The sequence below is a fragment of the Melanerpes formicivorus genome, unplaced genomic scaffold (assembly GCF_026170545.1).
Source record: "Melanerpes formicivorus ecotype bairdi unplaced genomic scaffold, bMelFor1.0.p_v2 SCAF_5, whole genome shotgun sequence".
NCBI lineage: Eukaryota > Metazoa > Chordata > Aves > Piciformes > Picidae > Melanerpes > Melanerpes formicivorus.
The window spans coordinates 12,645,692-12,664,049 of record NW_027142357.1 but is presented as its reverse complement, the minus strand read 5'-3'; the positions used below and the strand labels follow the sequence as shown (position 1 = coordinate 12,664,049).

At 55.8% G+C, this 18,358-nt stretch overlaps 3 protein-coding genes across 29 annotated transcripts in view; 1 reads left to right on the top strand and 2 right to left on the bottom strand.

The window, feature by feature from the left end:
* Positions 1-8,699, bottom strand: part of PCBP3 (poly(rC) binding protein 3) — a 61,898-nt gene extending 53,199 nt beyond the window's left edge. For 10 of the 24 annotated variants that reach the window (XM_068138197.1, XM_068138193.1, XM_068138192.1 and 7 more), the window contains exons 1-2: positions 8,558-8,645; positions 2,297-2,408 (exon numbers count right to left, since the gene is read on the bottom strand). The gene's annotated coding sequence lies outside the window, so the exon portion shown is untranslated. Of the gene's footprint in view, positions 1-2,296; positions 2,409-8,557 lie in introns of all 24 variants that reach the window. The other 14 variants (XM_068138168.1, XM_068138171.1, XM_068138182.1 and 11 more) reach the window with 5 other exon arrangements.
* A 2,364-nt stretch (positions 8,700-11,063) lies between these two features.
* On the top strand, positions 11,064-17,134 carry SLC19A1 (solute carrier family 19 member 1). Of its 2 annotated transcripts, none has more exons than XM_068138166.1 (6): positions 11,064-11,236; positions 13,324-13,640; positions 14,408-15,155; positions 15,917-16,109; positions 16,190-16,331; positions 16,426-17,134. In XM_068138166.1, the coding sequence occupies exons 2-6, from the start codon at positions 13,467-13,469 to the stop codon at positions 16,606-16,608; spliced, it is 1,440 nt and encodes a 479-aa protein (XP_067994267.1). In that variant the 5' UTR covers positions 11,064-11,236; positions 13,324-13,466; the 3' UTR covers positions 16,609-17,134. The 2 variants fall into 2 exon arrangements, with proteins under 2 accessions (XP_067994267.1, XP_067994268.1); XM_068138167.1 differs by lacking the exon at positions 11,064-11,236 and adding an exon at positions 12,976-13,125.
* The window catches only part of COL18A1 (collagen type XVIII alpha 1 chain), a 42,563-nt gene continuing 41,119 nt past the window's right edge, over positions 16,915-18,358 (bottom strand). For all 3 annotated transcript variants that reach the window (XM_068138164.1, XM_068138165.1, XM_068138163.1), the window contains one exon: positions 16,915-18,320. In XM_068138164.1, coding sequence (XP_067994265.1) covers positions 18,107-18,320 — 214 coding nt within the window. In that variant the 3' untranslated portion in view covers positions 16,915-18,106. The remainder of the gene's footprint in view (positions 18,321-18,358) is intronic.

The following is an 18,358-nucleotide window of genomic DNA, read 5'->3' as shown; positions in this document are numbered from 1 at the left end:
ACAAACCTGCTCCAGCACCCAGCCTGCACCTCTTGTAAGCACAGCCAGCCAAACTGGTCTTCAGCTTTCCTTCACTTCTGAGGGCTTGGCTCTTAGTGCTCTAAGGACATATTGCTTGGCCCTGTGTTTGAGGCCATGGGGCACCTGAGTGAGGCCCAAGGTCTGCAATAAGCACAGAGAGCTTGCAGATTACTGTTGCTTTGCTGTGATCCCTATGGAAAACTCACGCTCTTTGGGAAAACATGCTGTGCAGCTGTGAGAGATGCAGCAGATGACAGGACGGGATGGGATGTGGATGTTCTCCCCCCGTCACTAAATCCCTGGTCTATAGTACATGTTACAGATGGAAATATAAGCAAGATGCTTCCATCTGCACTGTCGCCCCAAGGCTGCTGGCCCCCTTTGTGTTGGAGGGGATCCCACTCCCATCCAGTCAGGGTGCAGCAGCCCCTGTGCCACTGGGATCTGCTTTGTTCTGCTGCTCGAGGGTTTTGATGCTGCTGCTCATGGTGCAGGGGAGAGAACAATCCTCCCCTGACCTGTGTTCCCATCATCCGCCTTACTGGGTGTTTTGCGCAGATAGAGGCAATGATTTTAATGTCCCAGTGAACAAGCTGTCGGGACGCATCAGCATCAAAGGGCAGACTTCAGAGATGGCTTCTCCTCCCAGGCACTGCCTGGGCAAGGAAAACCGATTCCAGCTCTGCACACACACACCCCCCAACACATGTGCCACTGGTGCCAGCTTATTTCCAGCCTTTTAATAAAACATCCTTCAAAATTCTAGTCCTCAAGACAGGGAGGTGGTGAGCCCAAGGTGGAGAGGTTGCAGGTGAGCTGCCACTGGGTTGGCATGGCTGCTGGGCAGGCAGAGAGGGCAGCCCTGCAGGCAGGAGCCAGCATGACATGATGGGACCTGAGCGCTCCGAAGCCGTCAAGAGTCTCAGCAGAGATGAGCTGAGAAAAGCCATGAGCAGAGCTGACATCTGCCCCCTGGGTGGGTACCTAATGAGCAGAGACATTGTCCATTTGGGGAGATGAGGTAAAGTTAAAAGATTTCCAAGCTGACACCTGGCAGCCTCCATCGGTACTCCTGGCAAGAAGGCAAGGGAAGGAGAACAGAGGCAGGGGGCTGAAACTGGTCCCCACACTGGGCTCCAGGTGAGCTGGACAGGGATGACATTGGTGTCTCAGCATCTCATCTCTGCTGGCTAGAGCTGCCCTCTTTGTGATTTTCTGTCATGCTAGAAGAGAAACCAGTGTTTTCTGAGAGCTGCCACACCAGCAGCATCCCTGGGGGACTCTGGTGGGGTACCACACAGCCCCTTGCCTGCCGAAAAGGCAGCAACAAGAAGAGAACATGTCCTTGGGTCCAGCAGCACACGAGACCTGCTCTCAACCAGGATTCAAGCATGATCAAAGGTTTCTGTGTCCCACAGTCCTCTCAGCCTAAGAGCAGGATGACACTCAGCAAAGCCCAAGCCTTCAGCATCACCCAGCAGCCCCCCCTGCCACTTCCACAAACCTAGTTCAGTCAGTCCCTATAAATCCAACCTCTATAAGCCCATTTGTCATCAGCTCTTCCCTAACTTACCTCTAGCCTCTTTGCTACCCACCACCTTCAGCTAGTGCCTGGTGATGAGATGGGAGCGACAGAGCAGGAGAAAGGAGAGCCCCACAACCCCCTATCACCTCCCAGATTTCCGCTCTGGAAAATTGGCTAAAAGCACTTGTGAGCCAGCAAACTCCCCCCAGTTAGCCCCAAAGCCCTGGCAGGCACTTTGTGCACCCACCTGGGAAAGCCTGCACAGACATGCTATAGACACGCTTTTCTTCCCACAGGCCTGCCTCCTTTCCCAAAGTCCAAGCAGGTTACAGGGCAATCATCTCCTCTGGACTATCCTGGGCTTGAGCACTCTCAAGGCCTTCTAGCAGCTGACAACAGCCTTGAAAAACTTGCCATTGCTCTGTTTTCACCAGCTCCATCAAAAACCACCCTTGAATCTGAACCACATTGCAAGCAAGATTTTCACCCACATATCTTCACGGGATTTTTTGCTCCTTTCCAACAGATATATCCAGAAATGCTCAACCTAAGGCACAAACCCAGTGGTGGCTTTGCCTGGGATGCCTGTGAGTGAGGTAGCATCTGGGCTCTGGCTGCTCCACCCCAGCACCCACTGACCTGCTGGGCTCAAGCAGATGGATCAGCCTCAAATCCCTCCATAAGCCAGGGAAGAGAACTAATCTCCTAGAGGACAAATTGGTTGGTGGGGGGGGAAGCTCGGCATTTCACCTTTTCCTCCCTCTTCTGGCAAATGGCAGCAGCATCCAGCATGTCCAGAGGGTCCTCAGCATCCCTGAAGGTGGAGGAGGCAGCACTGAGGGTTTGGGTAGTCAGCTGAAACCTGGTTTTGGCACAAGGAGACATTTCACTTAGGTCACAGTAAGCTACGCGGTAAATGTCCTACCCAGGGAGATATGGCAGCTGGTGTCTCCCTGGGGAAAACCACACCTGATGAGTTTTTAAAACTTCCAAAGTGTTCCACATCCATGAAAGGCTGAGGCTTCACTGCACATGAGAAGGCCTTTGCAAGCTTAGGAAGCCTTAGGAGCAGCCATGGGATGAGACGGACCATCTGCAGTGGAAGCCACAGGGAGGAGAGCGATTAGGTTGATTGGAGTGGGCTAGTTTAGTGCTTAGGATGGGATCTGGAGAGCCAAACATGCCCTTACCAAAACCTAGGCATCATTAAAAGGATTAGGAGTGATGTAACATGCTGATGTCAAAGTGCCACAGCCAAGCCATAGCAGTAGATTCCACCAGCAGCTTCACAGGACATCACCCATGGCCAAGCCCACCTCATGCCAATAAATTTTTGGCTCTAGAGGCAAACCAGAGTGAGGTCAGCAAATCTGGTGCCATCCTCCATGATTCTAGGTTGATTTGTTTCTTCCACCCTCTATCACTGTGGCTCTTCCGTTCCTTAAGGGCTGGCAAAACTACTCCTGCATGCTTGAAAGGGAGAAACGTCTCACCAGATATTGCCAGTTCTGCTCAGAAAACTCTGGGGGCTTTTTGTAGCTGCAGCAGATAGAGGTGGTGACAACTGGCATGTCAGCTCTCAGAAACTATTGAAAGGAGGAGGCCAGAATTCAAGGCAAGGACAGAGACCATTCAGGCTGGGACATGTGGCATCTGGGCACAGTTTGCACCCTGGCCTTTGGGTGGAGGAGCATAGCTGTCTGACAGAGCCCAGTGAGGCCCTGGCTGAGGTGTAACAAGCATGAGCATGGCTTCTGCTGCTCGACGGGGGAGGCTGAGCTCCTGCACGGAGCTTGCATGCAAGGAAAGGTCCCAGGAGTGAGAGGGTGAGCTACTGGTCTGTGTCCCTGGGAACCACAGCCACCCAGGCTGTAACTTCAGGTCTCCCACTTACCTATCTCTTGTCATGCACTGTCCAAAATACCCCAGAAGCTGAATCTCAGATGTGTCCAGACCAGCAAGGTGTCTGAAGAGCACTCCCTAGGTGAATTTTTCAGCAGACACTAAAAACTCCAGTGATGCTACAAGGTTGATCCTCTGCACCTTGCCATGCACTCACCATCAACTCCACAAGAGCCTTGTGTACCTGCAAGCTCCCTTACCCTGCACAAATGCAGGAAGCCCACCCTGGGCATCCCCAAGGCACCCTCCTTCCCTTTCAAAAAGCATACAACATAGCCAAATCAGGAGAATCTTCCCCAAAGCAATGAGATGTCAGAAATGTATGGATTTTGCCCACTGAGTTTGGACTTTGCAGCTTCCTAAGGTGCATTTCATGCAGTGGCCATGGGCAACCACAGCAGCGAATGTCACCTGGTCCGTGGAGCTGCACCATCACAGAGGTGGGCTTCATTCCAGATACCCTGGGCCTCTTCTCTACAGCTCCCAAAAACATTGCTTTCATGTTATCAGCCAAATAGAGGCCTTTAAGGATTCAATTATTTCCATATTTGAAGGAATAGAATAGAATAGGCCAAGTTGGAAGAGACCTTCAAGATCATCGTGCCCAACCTATCATCCAACACCACCTAATCAACTAAACCATGCAACCAAGCACCCTATCAAGTCTCCTCCTGAACACCTCCAGTGATGGTGACTCCACCACCTCCCTGGGCAGCCCATTCCAATGGGCAATCACTCTCTCTGTGTAGAGCTTCCTCCTAACCTCCAGCCTGAACTTCCCCTGGCACAGTTTGAGACTGTGAAAACCAGAGGCACAGAGCAAGTCAGGCTGTGAGTATCTCTGGTCTCTGGTCCAGCTCCTGCCCCAAGCAGGGTCACTCCAGAGATGGATTAAGCTGCCTGGCATGAAATAATTTCCCCTTGAAATAGCCAAACTTTTTCTAAGCCTTCTGTTTTTCACTTGCACACTGGAAGGGGCTCTCCTCAGGACTTTTCCAAAACACACAAAAGGGAGATGTTCACTTCAGTCACTGAAACCTAGATGGCCTCATCAACTACCATTAACAAAAGTCCCCATTTTTATGGGAGACAATAGGCAGCAGGGACCTGACCATAGATCATCCTATTTCCTAACATCACCTGGGCATGAGGGGGATGGAGCACAATACCCCTTGGCAGCATGAAGCTGGTCTGGCCCAGCCTCACCACCAGCTGAGGAGAAACACCACCATCATGCCTGGAGTCCCCTGGGCAGCCCTGGACCTGTGTCAGAGCCATTCCTGCCTCCTTAACCCCGAGGCCAGTTCCCTGCACACCGCAACTTGGAAGTGCATCTGGAAGCACTGAGAAGGGGATGGTGCAGCCAGCCAGGTGGCTCTTGCCCTACAGACAAAAGGGATGAGAGTCAGGCTGCACCAAAGTCAATACATCCTTCAAACAACACATCCAGGTGCAATGCAAGGCAGTGGCAACCCCCCAAAAATTCTCACAAAAGTGATGGAGCAAATGTGAGTGCAGTCAGAGAAGTGCAACCATGTTGTAGAGGAACCAGAGCCCACACCATGGTGAGTTTGCACAAGGCAGATTTCAAGGTGTCCAGGCAGAGACCTCTAGCAGCCCTACGAGACCCACACTGGTTGTGGTTCAGTGTTTCCTTGAGACTGATGTTCATGCAGTGCTCACTATGAACACATTGCAGGGAGCTTCAAAACATGCACATAGCAAAGCAATACATCCCAGATGAGAAACCCTTCCACGAGCAGCAGCTCAACCCCTAATGTCAGGAATAAGCAGAGCATTTGCTACCTCCGCTCGCAGCAGCAGGTCACTTCCGTTCCAAATGCATCGCGGAATTGCCAGTGAGTAGCTTTTAAGAAAAGATCCTGCCCCTTTCCCAGCCTGAGCCAAGAGTCGTGTCGTTCACCCTGTGCCCACCATAGCAGGTGCCCAAAGATGTCTATACAAGCACTTCAGCATCACCCAGCACCCATGCCAGAAATGCCAGCACCCCAATTCCCTACAAACAAGCAGCTCCTAGCACTGCTGGGAAGCAGCTTTTTCCAAACCCTGGGGCTAGAAGACTGAACACTTGGATTTTCAGGAAACCATCACCTTGGCTAGAAAACTCTGGACAAGATGTCTTACTCCTTGGTGGCAGGGATGCATGAGTCATCCTCCGGTGCTGCCCTTGAAACAGAGCCAGAAAAGCTTTTACCCAAAGCAGACAGCAATTGGATACCAGATCTGGAGCCTCAGAATAAATCCTTTCCTGGGAGAGGCCTGCTGGTTGCCCTTGCAGGTGGACTCTCTTTTTCCTCCTCCAGTTGATGCTGGGTTTCCCCACCATATGTGCCCACCAAAGGGGCTGGAAACACATTCCCCACCCCACCCCCGCCCTGACTGGGAAATGGTATTTCGCTTCTGTGCCTGCCTAAACAGTCAGAGTTTCTGACTCAGCAAAGGAAAGAAGCAATGGAAGAAAGGTGGAAAATGCAAAGTGCTTTGTTCTGTCATTTTTAGAGGAAAGATTTGGGTTTGCAGTCCCATTTAGATAAGTCACCAACCTCCCACAGCTCCTGTAAAGGTCTCCCACCAACTGATGTGCTGAGTCTTGGTGGGCTTTCCCCCAAATGGAGGGAACCTGTTCATTGGTAAGCCCTGTGTTCCCTCTTCAACAGAAATCCTTGGGGACGGTACCCTTGAGGATACTCAAAGAAGGAACTTTCTGTGTTTAAGAAGCTTTTCTTCTTTGAGTTTTCCCAGCAGGCAATTCTGACAAAAAGTGGACCTATTCCAGCAGCTTGGAAAGGTGAGAGCCTCAACCGAGGGCCATGTCAGTGGCCACTGGCTTTGATGTGCCATGACAGGGCAGAAAGATGAAGAATGTCCCCATCCCTGCCCCAAGTATTACTGCACAAGGACTGGGAGTAAAGGGTCTACCCTGGGGACACCAACGCTGTCCTCCAGCATACTTGGAGTGTGGGGAAGGATAGCCAGTGGACAGCATGCAAAATGCTGGCTGTATTTTAGTGATGTTAATTCTCCTCCCAATTACCAGGGTGGAGAAGCAGCCTTTCCAGCAGGCTCTGCCCTGTGTGAGGCACCCCATGTGCACTGTACAGGCATTTCAAGCAGATGGGTGAGAGCCAGCTGTAGCCTCAAAACAAGCCCATGCTCTCCTGGGGCCATTGCAAAGAGAAGGGAAAGGAGGCAGAGGTTACATTTATACCCAATAACCTGGGTGGGAGCTGCAGCCCCACAGACCTGAGGCTCAGGCATCACCTCCCCAGGAGGGTCTGGCAGTGGTTTTGGCACCTGCATGGGCCTGCCCTGAATTTCAGGGCAGAGCTACACCTCCCTGGCCATCATTTAAAATGAAATCACACAGAGGTTTCCCACTTGCATCCTACCAGAGGCTGCTATGGAAATGGCCCTAGAAAGCATGGAATAGGTAAGAGAGATTTTGGGTGCCTTTTTCTCTTCTCACAGGGCTCTCCATCCATCCCCATGCTGCTTGCTTACAGCTGGATCCAGTCTGCACTAGATGCTGCTATGCACACTTTGTCCACTGCCCTGCCCCACAAAGACCTTGGCACAAAGCAGTGTCCTGTTCATTTCTACCCAGGACCACCCATTCCCTTGCTACTGCATCCGTCAGGATGCGCAGGTGCTTTCTCATCTCACAAGGATGTAGAACATGCCCCATCCATGACTCAAGGCTGGGAGAGCCTGGGACATCTGCAGCATGCCATGCAGCCTCAGTACCAGGCTTTGCACCACACCCCCAGCACTGTAGGAGACCCTGGAGCATCACAGCCCTGAGCTGCCTCATCTGTCCCTAGCTCACCATGCCACAATCCAGGTGAGGACGCCCTGCAGCACAGGGCTCTGCACTGTTCCCAGGGGGCCATGCAGCATTTGCACTAGGGTGGGGATGCTCTGCAGTGGAGTGGCCATCAGGGCTGTGGGGAGCTCAGCATGGGTTTCTCCCTCCCCAGGACAGGTCATCAGGCCTCACTCTGGGGGGGACTCACAAGACGTTGCTGGGAAATAAATGCTGCTTGCTGTCTGGAGCAATACCCAAATAAATCTAGCCCTCTTAATCCAGCTCCATGTGATGAGCTCCAACGGGGAGCTGGGAGCAACCCCAGCACAGGGCACCCTAGCACCCCTTGAGACACATGCTGATGCACCATCACAGTTTTGGAGGAAAGACAGAAAGGTCCCAGCCAGGGAAATGGGCTCCCAAGCATGATTTGCCCAGCTGTGGGGGAAGCTGTGGTCCAGAAGCAAGGCCTAGACTACCCCTCCTCCCCCCAGCACTGGGGCTGGGGTTGCACCTGCCCCGACTGGCTGCATCAATGAGCTGCTCAGGGGGTGTTTAGTGCATGGCATGCCCAGAGCTCAGGCTCAGAAACGACCTCCATAGGATGCGTGTACCCAAAAGCCACCACCCAAACCCCAGTGAAGAGGGCTCTTAGTGCAATGTCCTTGCCATCATCTGTCCCCTGCAGTAGTGAACAGGGGACTTGGCAAGCCAACTCCCTTGGGGACCCCCACTTGTGGGCCAGGCCCACCAGGACCGCATTTTGGAGCATATCTCCTTAGAGGACAGCCCCTACCGAGCCAAGCAGCATCCTGGGCTGGGAGTCAGGGACAGAAAACTCTCGGCAGCTTCGCAGTGACGCACACCCGGGAAGGTGGCAGGGTGTAGGGGGAAGCCTTTCGGGGTGGGAATATGGGGGACCTACCGCTCCGTGGTGCCACTCTGGGTTTGGGGATTGCTCACTTCCCGCTCCCGGGACGGGGATACGGGGAACCCACCGCTTTGTGGTGCCTCCCTGGGTTTGGAAGGTGCTCACTTCCCACTCGCAGGCTGGTCCCTGGAGTGGTGCCGCACCGGGAGCTGCATCTTCGCTTAGGAGGCTGTGTGTATGTCCCATACCCCACCCGGGTCCCCACGTGGGGGACTCCTTACTGTCCCAGGAACGGAGCGGGGCGAGCGGTGGCACTCCAGCACCGGCAACGGCATCTCCGTCCTGGTTCCCTCCCCGAGCCCGAGCCCGCCCCCGCCCAGAAAACAACGCCCCAAGGAAGGCAAATCCCTACCTGCCTCCGGACGGACGGACGGAGGGCCAGGCTGTGCGGAGCTGGGAGGGACCGGGAAAGGGCAGGCAGGGCTTGCCAGGAGGGGAGCGGCGGAGTTTGGGGCCGGGGGAGGGGGGGGCACGGCGGGACTCGCTCCCCGGGAGTCGGCAGCGGAGCCGAGCGGGTGCGCCCAGCCTGGCCCCCCCAGCCCTACCCGGCCCCGCCCGGCCCCCGGCTCTGCCCACCCCCCGGCTCTACCCGGCCCCTCCGCCCCGCCCCTACCCCAGCTGTTCTCTGGCCGGCCCTACCCTCTGTTCTTGCCCCTGCTCCAAAGCCTGTCCCCAGCCGGTCTCCCACTCCGGCCATTGCCCCTGCCATGTCCCCAACTCCTACTCCTGCCTCAGCCCGTACTCCTGGCCGCACTCCTACGCCCATTTCCAGCCCTGGTTCAAGCCCTGCCCCAGCCCTAGTTTCTGTCCCTTCCCTGTCCTGCCCCTTCCCCAGTGCCAGAATCAGACCTTGGTTCTGCCCCTAAAACTGCTCTGCCCTCTGAAACTGCTCTGCCCCTGCCCCAATCCCTTTCCCAGCTCCTGCCCCAACCCAGTCCCTGCTCCTGCCCTTGTCCCTACTCAGTCCCTGTCCTGCCCCTCCTCTCCTACAGCCCCTGCTACTGTTCCTGCTCCTAAACCTGCCCTGTCCCCATCCAGCCCCTGTCCTAGCCCTGGCTCCTGCTCTGCTCCAGCTTCTGCCCCAGCCCCATCTTTTCATGCTGAAGCCAAGTCCCAGTTCCAGTCTGAAGCACCAGCAGCCAGGCACCAGTGGAAGCCAGCCTTCAGCCCTGGGGGTCTGCCCCCATGATGAGAGCTGTTTGACAGGAAGCTGAGGTGCCCAGTGCTGTCAGCACCCTGCCATCTACACAAACACATCTACCAGCCCAGTCCTTGCTATCCCAGGCTGGGAGAAATCTGACCAGTGATGTGTGGTTCAGGTAACATCATCTTGCCAAGGGATGCACACTGGGGTGGAGGTGGGAAGTAGCAGGTGATGCTGCTCAGGCTGACCATTCAAGGTCATTAAGGCCCACCAGTGCCTCAGGGTGTTGGTTTTCCTGGGGTGCACAGCATTCAACCCAGGCCCACACCCTGGAGTACTCCAATGCCCAGGTCTTGCTGCACATGCAGATGGGACACTGACCCTGCCACTGCCAAGGAACAGAGAGAAGGGTCCCTTCAAGCGCTGTGCCCCTGCCTGGGAGAGTTACATGGTGGTTAGGGGGAGCCTTCAGACATGTTTGCTATGGTCTTGCCGTCTCCCCCAGGACCGACACCTGCCTGGGAAAGGACATGAGCCAGCTCCTTCTACAGCACCAAATCTGTCCTCATATTCTCCTCATGGATGAAACTGCTTTGAGAAACAAATATGCTGCCATTAAAGAAAGGACCTGGAATGTCCCTCATGTATGTAACACACAATGGCTCTATGGCTAAGAAAAGAATAAAATCCCAAATGGAATAAATGATGGTTCAGCCCCCACTGTGGTGGTTTGGTGGTGAGCATCTTTGTGTAGGTGCTGGGGGTCTCAATAGGGCAGGAGGCCCCTGGGTGGGAAGAGCCTAGATTGTGGTGTGTGAACTTTTCATAGCGCTGGGAGGGTGGGTGTGATGATCCCTGGACATCTAGGATCCCACTGCTGCGCTTTCAGGCAAGAACATATAAATATTTCAGCAGAGTAGCCAAGCCCTGTCAGATTGCATTTGCTTCTGGCAGAGTAAAGCGCTGGGAAAGCAGGAGAAAAGGGTGGGGAGAGAAGATGCCCTCACAAGATGAGTCATCTCCCGGGAGATGGGGGCACCAGTCCCAGGGCCCAATCCTCGAGGACCTCCACCTCCACTTAGTTTGCCTCTAAAGATGGTCTTGCCTCCAGGACTGGTGCAGTCCCCCTTGTCCTGATGTTTGGGTCTCCCCGCATAAGTGCACATGGGTTTGGGTGGGGGTGAGGCTGCTGCCGACCTGTGCCAGGGAGAAGGGTTTTGGCAATTCTGCTGCGAGCCCAGCAGGCAGGGGCACGTCCAGGACCCTCTGGGATGCAGCACAACCTCGGCTGGAACAAAATTTCCCCCCTGTGAATAACGGGGATCATAAATAAAACCAAACAGCACGGAGCAGGCAGGAGAGGTGTTAAATCACTGGGAAGGGGAGCCAAGGCGGCGAGCAGTCTCTCTCCGGGGGTGCTGCTGAGCCAGCAGGACGAGATGAGGCGCCCGCAGCCCAGAGGCCACAGCCAGTGAGCGGGGAGCAGCCAGAAAAGGGGGTGTTCGCCCTTCCTTCCCCACCGGATGCTAAGCGGGCAGGATGCGGAGGCGATGCTTTGGGGGCGGAACAGTCCTCTCCCGTCTCGGACACATAACCAGAGGCGATCAGCTGTTCCTTGCCCTGGGGGTAACAGCGCCTCCCTTTCGCTTCTTCCTTTTCCTCTGCCTCCTCCCCTTCCTCCCGCCCGCTGCACTGTGGAGCTTGTAGTCTCCCTGCCGCCACGCACGTGGGGCACGACTACATTTCCCGAGGGCCCCCCCTATCCTCCTGCTCCGCGGCTTGCTGCGGATCCGGCTCCGGCGGCTGCGGGGTAGCGGGGAGGCCCACGACCTTCCGACTGAAGCCAGGCGGGGTCGGCCCGCCGGCCCCATGCTCGCCGCTCCCCAGGTACGGCCCGGGCCGCGGGGGTCCGGGGTGCCGGGGATGAGGGTGCCCTCAAACCACCCACGCTGCAGCGCCTGTCTCTCGGGTGCCGAAGGGGCAGGCAGATAGGTGCCCAGATGGTGGGCGAGGGTGTACGTTGGGGATCTTCCCTCCTTTGTGCGGATAGCGACCCAGGGACTCGCACCCCCCCATGCCTTGCCTGCTCGGTGCCTCCCCACAAAATTCCTTGTCGTGCTTTGTCAGTGTCATTTCTGTGCCACCATGTGGCTATGGAGAGAGCAGCCCCCCGATCCCATCCCAGGCTATCCTGTCTCTTCCAGTCGAGGTGGCAGTGGCTCCCGGTGTGGCTGTGCCTGAGCTCGACTGCCCGCATCGCCCGTGGACTTGGGCTGACAAACGCACAGCCTGACAGTGATCCCTCGTCAAGGTCACACCACGATAACGTGGCGATAACCAGGTTCACGTTCCCTGCGTGTGTGGGGGACACATGAGCTGGGAGTTAGGAGCCTGGTGCTCCTGGGGACGGTGGCATCGAGACAGCTGCATAGAGCTGCATCTTGGGCAGTTTCCTTAGGGCCAGGGACAAGCAAGTGTGTCCATCCAGGGTGGATATGAAAAAAAATGGCTAGCATCTACCTCAAAAACAGGCTTGGAGGAGGTTTGGGATCCTGACACATGTGGTAAGAGGCTGCCCTGCAGGGAGCTGCTGCTGGAGATGCCGTTTGCTTGGCTCAGGGATAAGTGGGACACAGGGCATAGTCCAGCCACTGGTGGCATAGTCCAGGCAATGGTTTCTGGACAGGCACAGCACAGTGCTGGGATAGGCAATGGGAGGAGTTTAGCCCCTGGTCCTTGCCCCTTGCCCTTTCTGGCACAGTGAGGGGGAGGGGGGACTCCACTGCTTCATCTACTGCCCAAGCTGCCACCCACTCTGGGTGATAGGTGGCTGGCAGTAAGTGAGCACTGTATCCCTACCCTGCTCTTCAGTGGACTGTTTAAGAGGTAGGGGCTGTTTGCCCAGCTGTAGGCTCTAGACCACACGGCTTTTGGAGATGGATGCCCATGGGAGTGCCACTGGACCAGTGAGTCCTCTTTGGGGCACATGGGCACCCTGTTTCCTGCTGCTGCTTTTGGTCTCAATCTCAGCTATCTTTCCCCTGCCAGCACTGGCACTGTCTCATTTGCTTGTTAGCCACTTGTTACCTGTGGCTCTTCAGAGGTGAGCTCCGCAGTCTCACCATGCAGGATGTCAGCAAGGGGCACAGACTGGGAATGACTCAGTTGGTTTGCAATTGGAAGGACAATCAGGTGTCTAGACTTTGCTCCCACAGCATGGATTGGCACATGTGGATTTTTATGGCTTGAAAAGCAGCGTTGGTGACTTATCAGGGGAGTGGGGAGCACTGGGAGAACACCCAGGCCAGGACTTCTCCCTTACCCTCACCCTCCCTCATCTCGTGACTGCTAAGCAGGCCTTTTCAATGTGACCAGCTTTCCTGCAGCCTAACCTCAAGATCTGAGCATTTAATCCCTCTCTGGACTGTGAACCTCATGGCATTTTGCGTTCTCCCCAGCCTAGGCAATGCCACCTGAACACTGTGACTGGCTGGGGGAGAGCTGAGGGGCAGCCACTTGTCTGCAGCTCAGCTAATGTATAACATGGGCAGCCCTGCGCCCTGTGTTCACATTAACTTGCTTTCACAACCAGTGGGGTGCCTGCAGCTCCTGCTGTCTCCCCATCCCTGGAGCAGGGCATCTTGCCCCTCTTCCTCCAGGTCTGCAGTGGAGTTACTTGGCTCAGAGGGAAGTCTCACTTCATGGAGGGGGTAAAACCCTTCCAGCTCTTTAAGAAGGAGTTGTTGGAAGCTGAGGATGCCTGACCACAGACCCAGGTGCTTTGTGCATCCAGGCTCTTTTATGTGGGATTTACAAATGCTGCCTGAAATGCACCCCCCTGGCTTTTGCACAGCAAGACATGCAGCTGCTTTTCTTCTTGTAAGAACATGTCCTGGGGAGAAGGTAATGCTTATTTATTTGCCTTGTGATTATGGAGGAATTTGAACCAGTGCCAAATGCTGCTTTCTCCTCAGAAACTACAGCAACGTGGCTTTCGATGCGCTGGAGACTGCCTGCCGTCAGAGAGGGGCTGTCTGGCCCAGCAAAGTCCGCCTAGCTGATAGTGCCTGGGGTAACGCCGCCGGCCCTCTGCAGAGCAGCCCAGGACAGCCCAGCCATGGCGAAGAGCGACGATGACGCCAAAAAGGGGGCATCAGAGACAGTGCCGGACCAGCGCTGGAAACTGCAAGTCTTCTACGTCTGCTTCTATGGCTTCATGACACAGATCCGGCCTGGGGAGAGCTTCATCACCCCCTATCTCCTGGGGGACAAGAACTTCACGCCGGCCGAGGTGAGCCACAGGGGGCCTATTCCCCACAGGGCCTCCTTTTCTGGACACAATCACCACCCTGGGGCTGGCCAGAACATCCTTCTGTAGTCCCTTGGCATGGAGTTCTGGGCATGGAGGGGTGCAGGCATGCTGTGTCCCGGGCAAGGCAGCATGTGGTGCTGCATGGTGGTGCTTTTCTTTGGTGGGGAGAAGGTGGTGTGGTATGTGTCCATCTGGCAGCACATCTTGCTGGGCTGTGAGGTCACTCTGTCCCCTAAATCCCAGGGTCAGTGTTCTCTGGCATGAGACATTGTGCCCAGGCTGCCAATGATTTGGCAGGGGGGGCAGTGTCTAGCCTTCACCCAGGGCCTGGGCAGTCAGTGGGATGGCAGGAGGATGCTGGACTGGAAGACGCCCCATCCCATCCTATAGGAGACCTTCCCCTATTGTCATGGTGCAGTGTGGGGCACAGTGCTGGGCACCACCAGGCTTCTGGCAGTGATGGGGTTAGAGAAGGAGGGGTCACATGTCATTGTCGTCTGACCAAGGGGTGCTGGCCCTGGTCCCAACAGGCTGCTGCATCCGTGGGAATGCTGCATTCCCTTCACAGGAGGGGGCCAAGGCTCAGCCAGGCCCCTGGCCAAGCATGATGTGGGCCACATTCCTCCCTGAGGACATGCTGTGATGGGGGGCCAGCAGCTGCTACCCACCCAAACTGCACTCCTCTGGGCTAGGGGCCTCTCCCAGGGCTGTGTTCCATACTCAGTGCCTCCTTGCACCCATGGCAGGTGACTAATGTGATCACGCCGGTGCTGACCTACTCCTACATGGCCGTGCTGGTGCCCATCTTCTTGCTGACAGACTACCTGCGCTACAAGCCGGTGCTGGTGCTGCAGAGCCTGAGCCACATCTCCATCTGGCTGCTGCTGGTGTTTGGCACCTCTATCCTGGCCATGCAGCTGATGGAGTTCTTCTATGGTGTCACCATGGCGGCCCGCATCGCCTACTCCTCCTACATCTTCTCCCTTGTCACCCCATCCCGCTATCAGCGTATGGCCAGCTACTCCCGCTCCTCTGTTCTCCTAGGCGTCTTCACCAGCTCCATGCTGGGCCAGCTCTGTGTCACCCTGGGTGACATCTCCTTCCTCACCCTCAACTATGTTTCATTGGGCTTCGTCAGCTTTGGCCTCATCCTCACCCTCTTCCTTGAGCGTCCCCGGCGTAGCCTGTTCTTCAACCGTCCCAAAGGGGCTGGAGATGGGGCTGCACCTGATGAACTGGACAAGATGGCCGAGAGGGACAGTGGCAGCAGGAGAGGGGACTGGCGAGAGGCAGCACTCTGCTGTATGCTGCGGGAAGTGGGAACTCTGATCAGGCAACCCCAGCTCCGTCTCTGGTCTTTGTGGTGGGTCTTCAACTCAGCTGGTTACTACTTGATGCTGTACTACGTGCAGATCCTCTGGAACGAGATCTACCCTGCCATGGACAACTGCCGGGTGTACAATGGAGGAGTGGATGCTGCCTCCACACTGCTGGGTATGGTCACCTGGGTGAGAGACACCAAGGATGTGGGGAGACACCCCCATTCTGCTGTGGCCCCAGGAATGGGTAGGGATACCAGGATCACAGTATCACAGTATCACTAAGGTTGGAAGAGACCTCGAGGATCATTGAGTCCAACCTGTCACCACAGACCTCATGACGGGACCATGGCACCAAGTGCCACGTCCAATCCCCTCTTGAACACCTCCAGGGATGGTGACTCCACCACCTCCCTGGGCAACCCATTCCAATGACTAATGATTCTCGGTGAAGAATTTTCTCCTCACCTCAAGCCTAAACTTCCCCTGGCACAGCTTTAGACTGTGTCCCCTTGTTCTGGTGCTGGTTGCCTGGGAGAAGAGACCAACCCCTTCCTGGCTACAACCACCTTTCAGGTAGTTGTGGAGGGCAATGAGGTCACCCCTGAGCCTCCTCTTCTCCAGGCTAAACAATCCCAGCTCCCTCAGCCTCTCCTCATAGGGCTTGTGCTCAAGGCCTTTCACCAGCCTTGTTGCCCTTCTCTGGACATGTTCAAGTGTCTTGATGTCTTTCTTAAATTGAGGGGCCCAGAACTGGATGCAGAGGGAGATCCCCATTCATCTGCCTCCCTGGGATTTTCAGTCCTTACAGCATTTTGGGGAATGCAAGGGTGGTTTAGTAATGCTGATGGGATAAGATGACCATCACTAGGTTGGGGGATGTAAGGTGCTGCCATGCTGGTGAGATGCTTACAGCATCCTTCATCCCCTCTTCAGGGGCTGGTGCCTCCTTCGCAGCTGGCTATGTGAAGATCCGCTGGACGCTATGGTCGGAGCTGGTGATCGGGGTGGTGACAGCTTTCCAGGCGGGGCTGCTCTTGCTCATGACCACCACCAGCAACATCTGGCTGTGCTATGCTGCCTACGTCCTCTTCCGTGGCTCCTACCAGTTTCTGGTGCCCATTGCCATGTGCGTGATGCCCCTGCAGACCTCCCACCCCAGCAGCCTGGCTGGTGGCATGGGTTCACTGGTGCCCCCTTCTCTCCCAGTTTCCAGATTGCTACTTCACTCTCCAAAGAGCTCTGTGCACTGGTCTTTGGGGTCAACACTTTTTTCTCCACTGTGCTGAAGACCATCATCACCATCATCGTGGCTGACAAGAGGGGCTTGGGCTTGTCCGTGCATCCCCAGGTAAGGATGAGGGGCACCTGGGATGGAGGTGATCCCCTAATGGTGTGGGATGAAGGGAGGGCTGCAAGTGTTGTTCTCTCTCTGTCCCTCGCAGTTTTATGTGTATTTTGGCTACTTCTCACTGCTGGCAGTGGCCTACCTGCTGGCAGCCGTTGTCGTGGGCATCCGGCACAGACACCACAAGCAGCCAGCAGAGCTGGCCTTGTCCAAGGAGCCGTGTCCGCTCCCTGCCGACACGCAGGCACAGGAGAGGAGCCTGGAGACCGGTGCTGTGTGAGCCTGAGCACTGGCACAGTCACTGCCGAGGCCGGGTCTCTGTTCTGTACGTGAACATTGCTGTCACATGTGCTCAGGCTCCTGTCCCATCATCAGTTCTCAGTGCTGGCCCAATGAGGATGTAACCTTCTGGGACCCGTTTTCTGCTCCATGGGGGCAGGGTTGTGCCCCCCTGCCCCAGCCACAAACACAAGCAGAGCAGGGGCAGGATGCCCACCGCTGCCACCGCCAGCTGCCACACGTGGGTATGGATGGGTCCTGGGGTGTCTCCCAGTCACCAGCTCCCCATCGTTGCTCGGAGCCAGGCTACAAGAGGATAACATTTCTTTATTCAGTGCCTTTAGAAAATGGTTGATGGGACACAACCAACACACACACACACACACACAAAATAATAAAAAGATCTACAGCTTTAAATTGCATCAATTACAAAAAATACAGTAGACTGTAAGAAATAGAGACCTTGTGACTCGCACAGCTTTTATGGTAATAATTTCCATACAATAATAAAAAGCTAGTTACAGTTATCTTTTTTTCCTTTCTTTCTTTTCTTTCTTAGCACCTTGGATTTGCCCACAGCAATTCAAACCACCTTTGCTGCTCCTTGGCCCTTAGAGTGCAGCAGAGGTGGCCTGGGGAAGGAGGGTGACGGCAGTGCCTGCCCTTGGTACCACATGTACTTAACATGCACACACCAAGGGCACACCTGGCCCCTTGTCAGGGCCACCCCACTGCCCTGGTCCCTGCACTGGCCTGGGTGTAGCTGTACCCAGGGTGTAGGGGCATGGCTGAGGGGCCCGAGGGTGTGCGGAGGGACTGAAGGGGACCAGTCATACCCTCCTCGCCCCCCCAACAGCGCTTGCAAGCTGCTGTCTGGGAGGTGGAAGTGAAGCTGAAGATGGGAGACTGGATGGGCTGGTCCTTACCTGGGGAGGATGGACAGCATCTGGAAGGAGCCCTGGTGCTGCCATGTGACAGTCCCTTGATTGGGTGGGATGCCAGGGTTTTGGATGAAGAAGGCCCTGTAGCCCCAGCAGTGAAGGTCTGAGTCCAACCCTGAGGTCCTGATGAGGACAATGCGGGGCTGGGGGTGGGGTCAGGTCAGAGGAACTCCCACAGGCTTTCCAGGAGGGCATACCACTGACAGCGCTGAAATCTCCCTGCACAGCATCCTCCTGCCCAGCCACCCTGGGAAGAGCATCTGAGCAGATGGGGGACCCAAGCTGAAGTGGCTAAATATTAGGAGTTAGAAGAGAAGAGGAGCAAGATGAGAAGCAAGGCAGCTTTCCCACTGCTGCCCTGCCCCAGGTGGGACACGAGCCCTTGCTGACCCAGGGCACGGGTGATGGTGAGACTCTTTGGCTTCAGGTCTGTGAGGAAAGATATCCTGCAGGGTGAGGTCAGGCACATGGTGGGGGCTGAGGACCCGAGGGATGCCAGGGTGCAGGCTGGCCCGACCCTCCCGGGGAGATGTGGGATACCCAGGGGATGGGAAGGTGTCATTTTTTGGCAGCAGTCATGAAGCTGTTCTCAATGCAGAGGACGATGAAGTTTTGCTGGCAGCTGCTGGCCACCTGCTCCAGCAGCTTGCCAGAGGCCAGTGAGGAAGCCTGGCCAGTGGTGGCATGCTTGTCCGTCCGCCATGTCTCACAGTAGCTCTCGGGCAAGCGACGGCCCTTGGCATCTGAGCCGTGCCAGACACTCTTCTGTGGCCTAGAAAGAAGAGAGGTGGTGGGGCTGCTGCTGCAGAC

Excerpts from the sequence above, each read along its gene's own strand:
- SLC19A1 (XM_068138166.1), top strand. The coding sequence starts at position 13,467 with ATGGCGAAGAGCGACGATGACGCCAAAAAGGGGGCATCAGAGACAGTG. Across the intron at positions 13,641-14,407 it reads AGAACTTCACGCCGGCCGAG|GTGACTAATGTGATCACGCC; the intron begins GTGAGCCACAGG and ends CACCCATGGCAG. Across the intron at positions 15,156-15,916 it reads TGCTGCCTCCACACTGCTGG|GGGCTGGTGCCTCCTTCGCA; the intron begins GTATGGTCACCT and ends TCCCCTCTTCAG.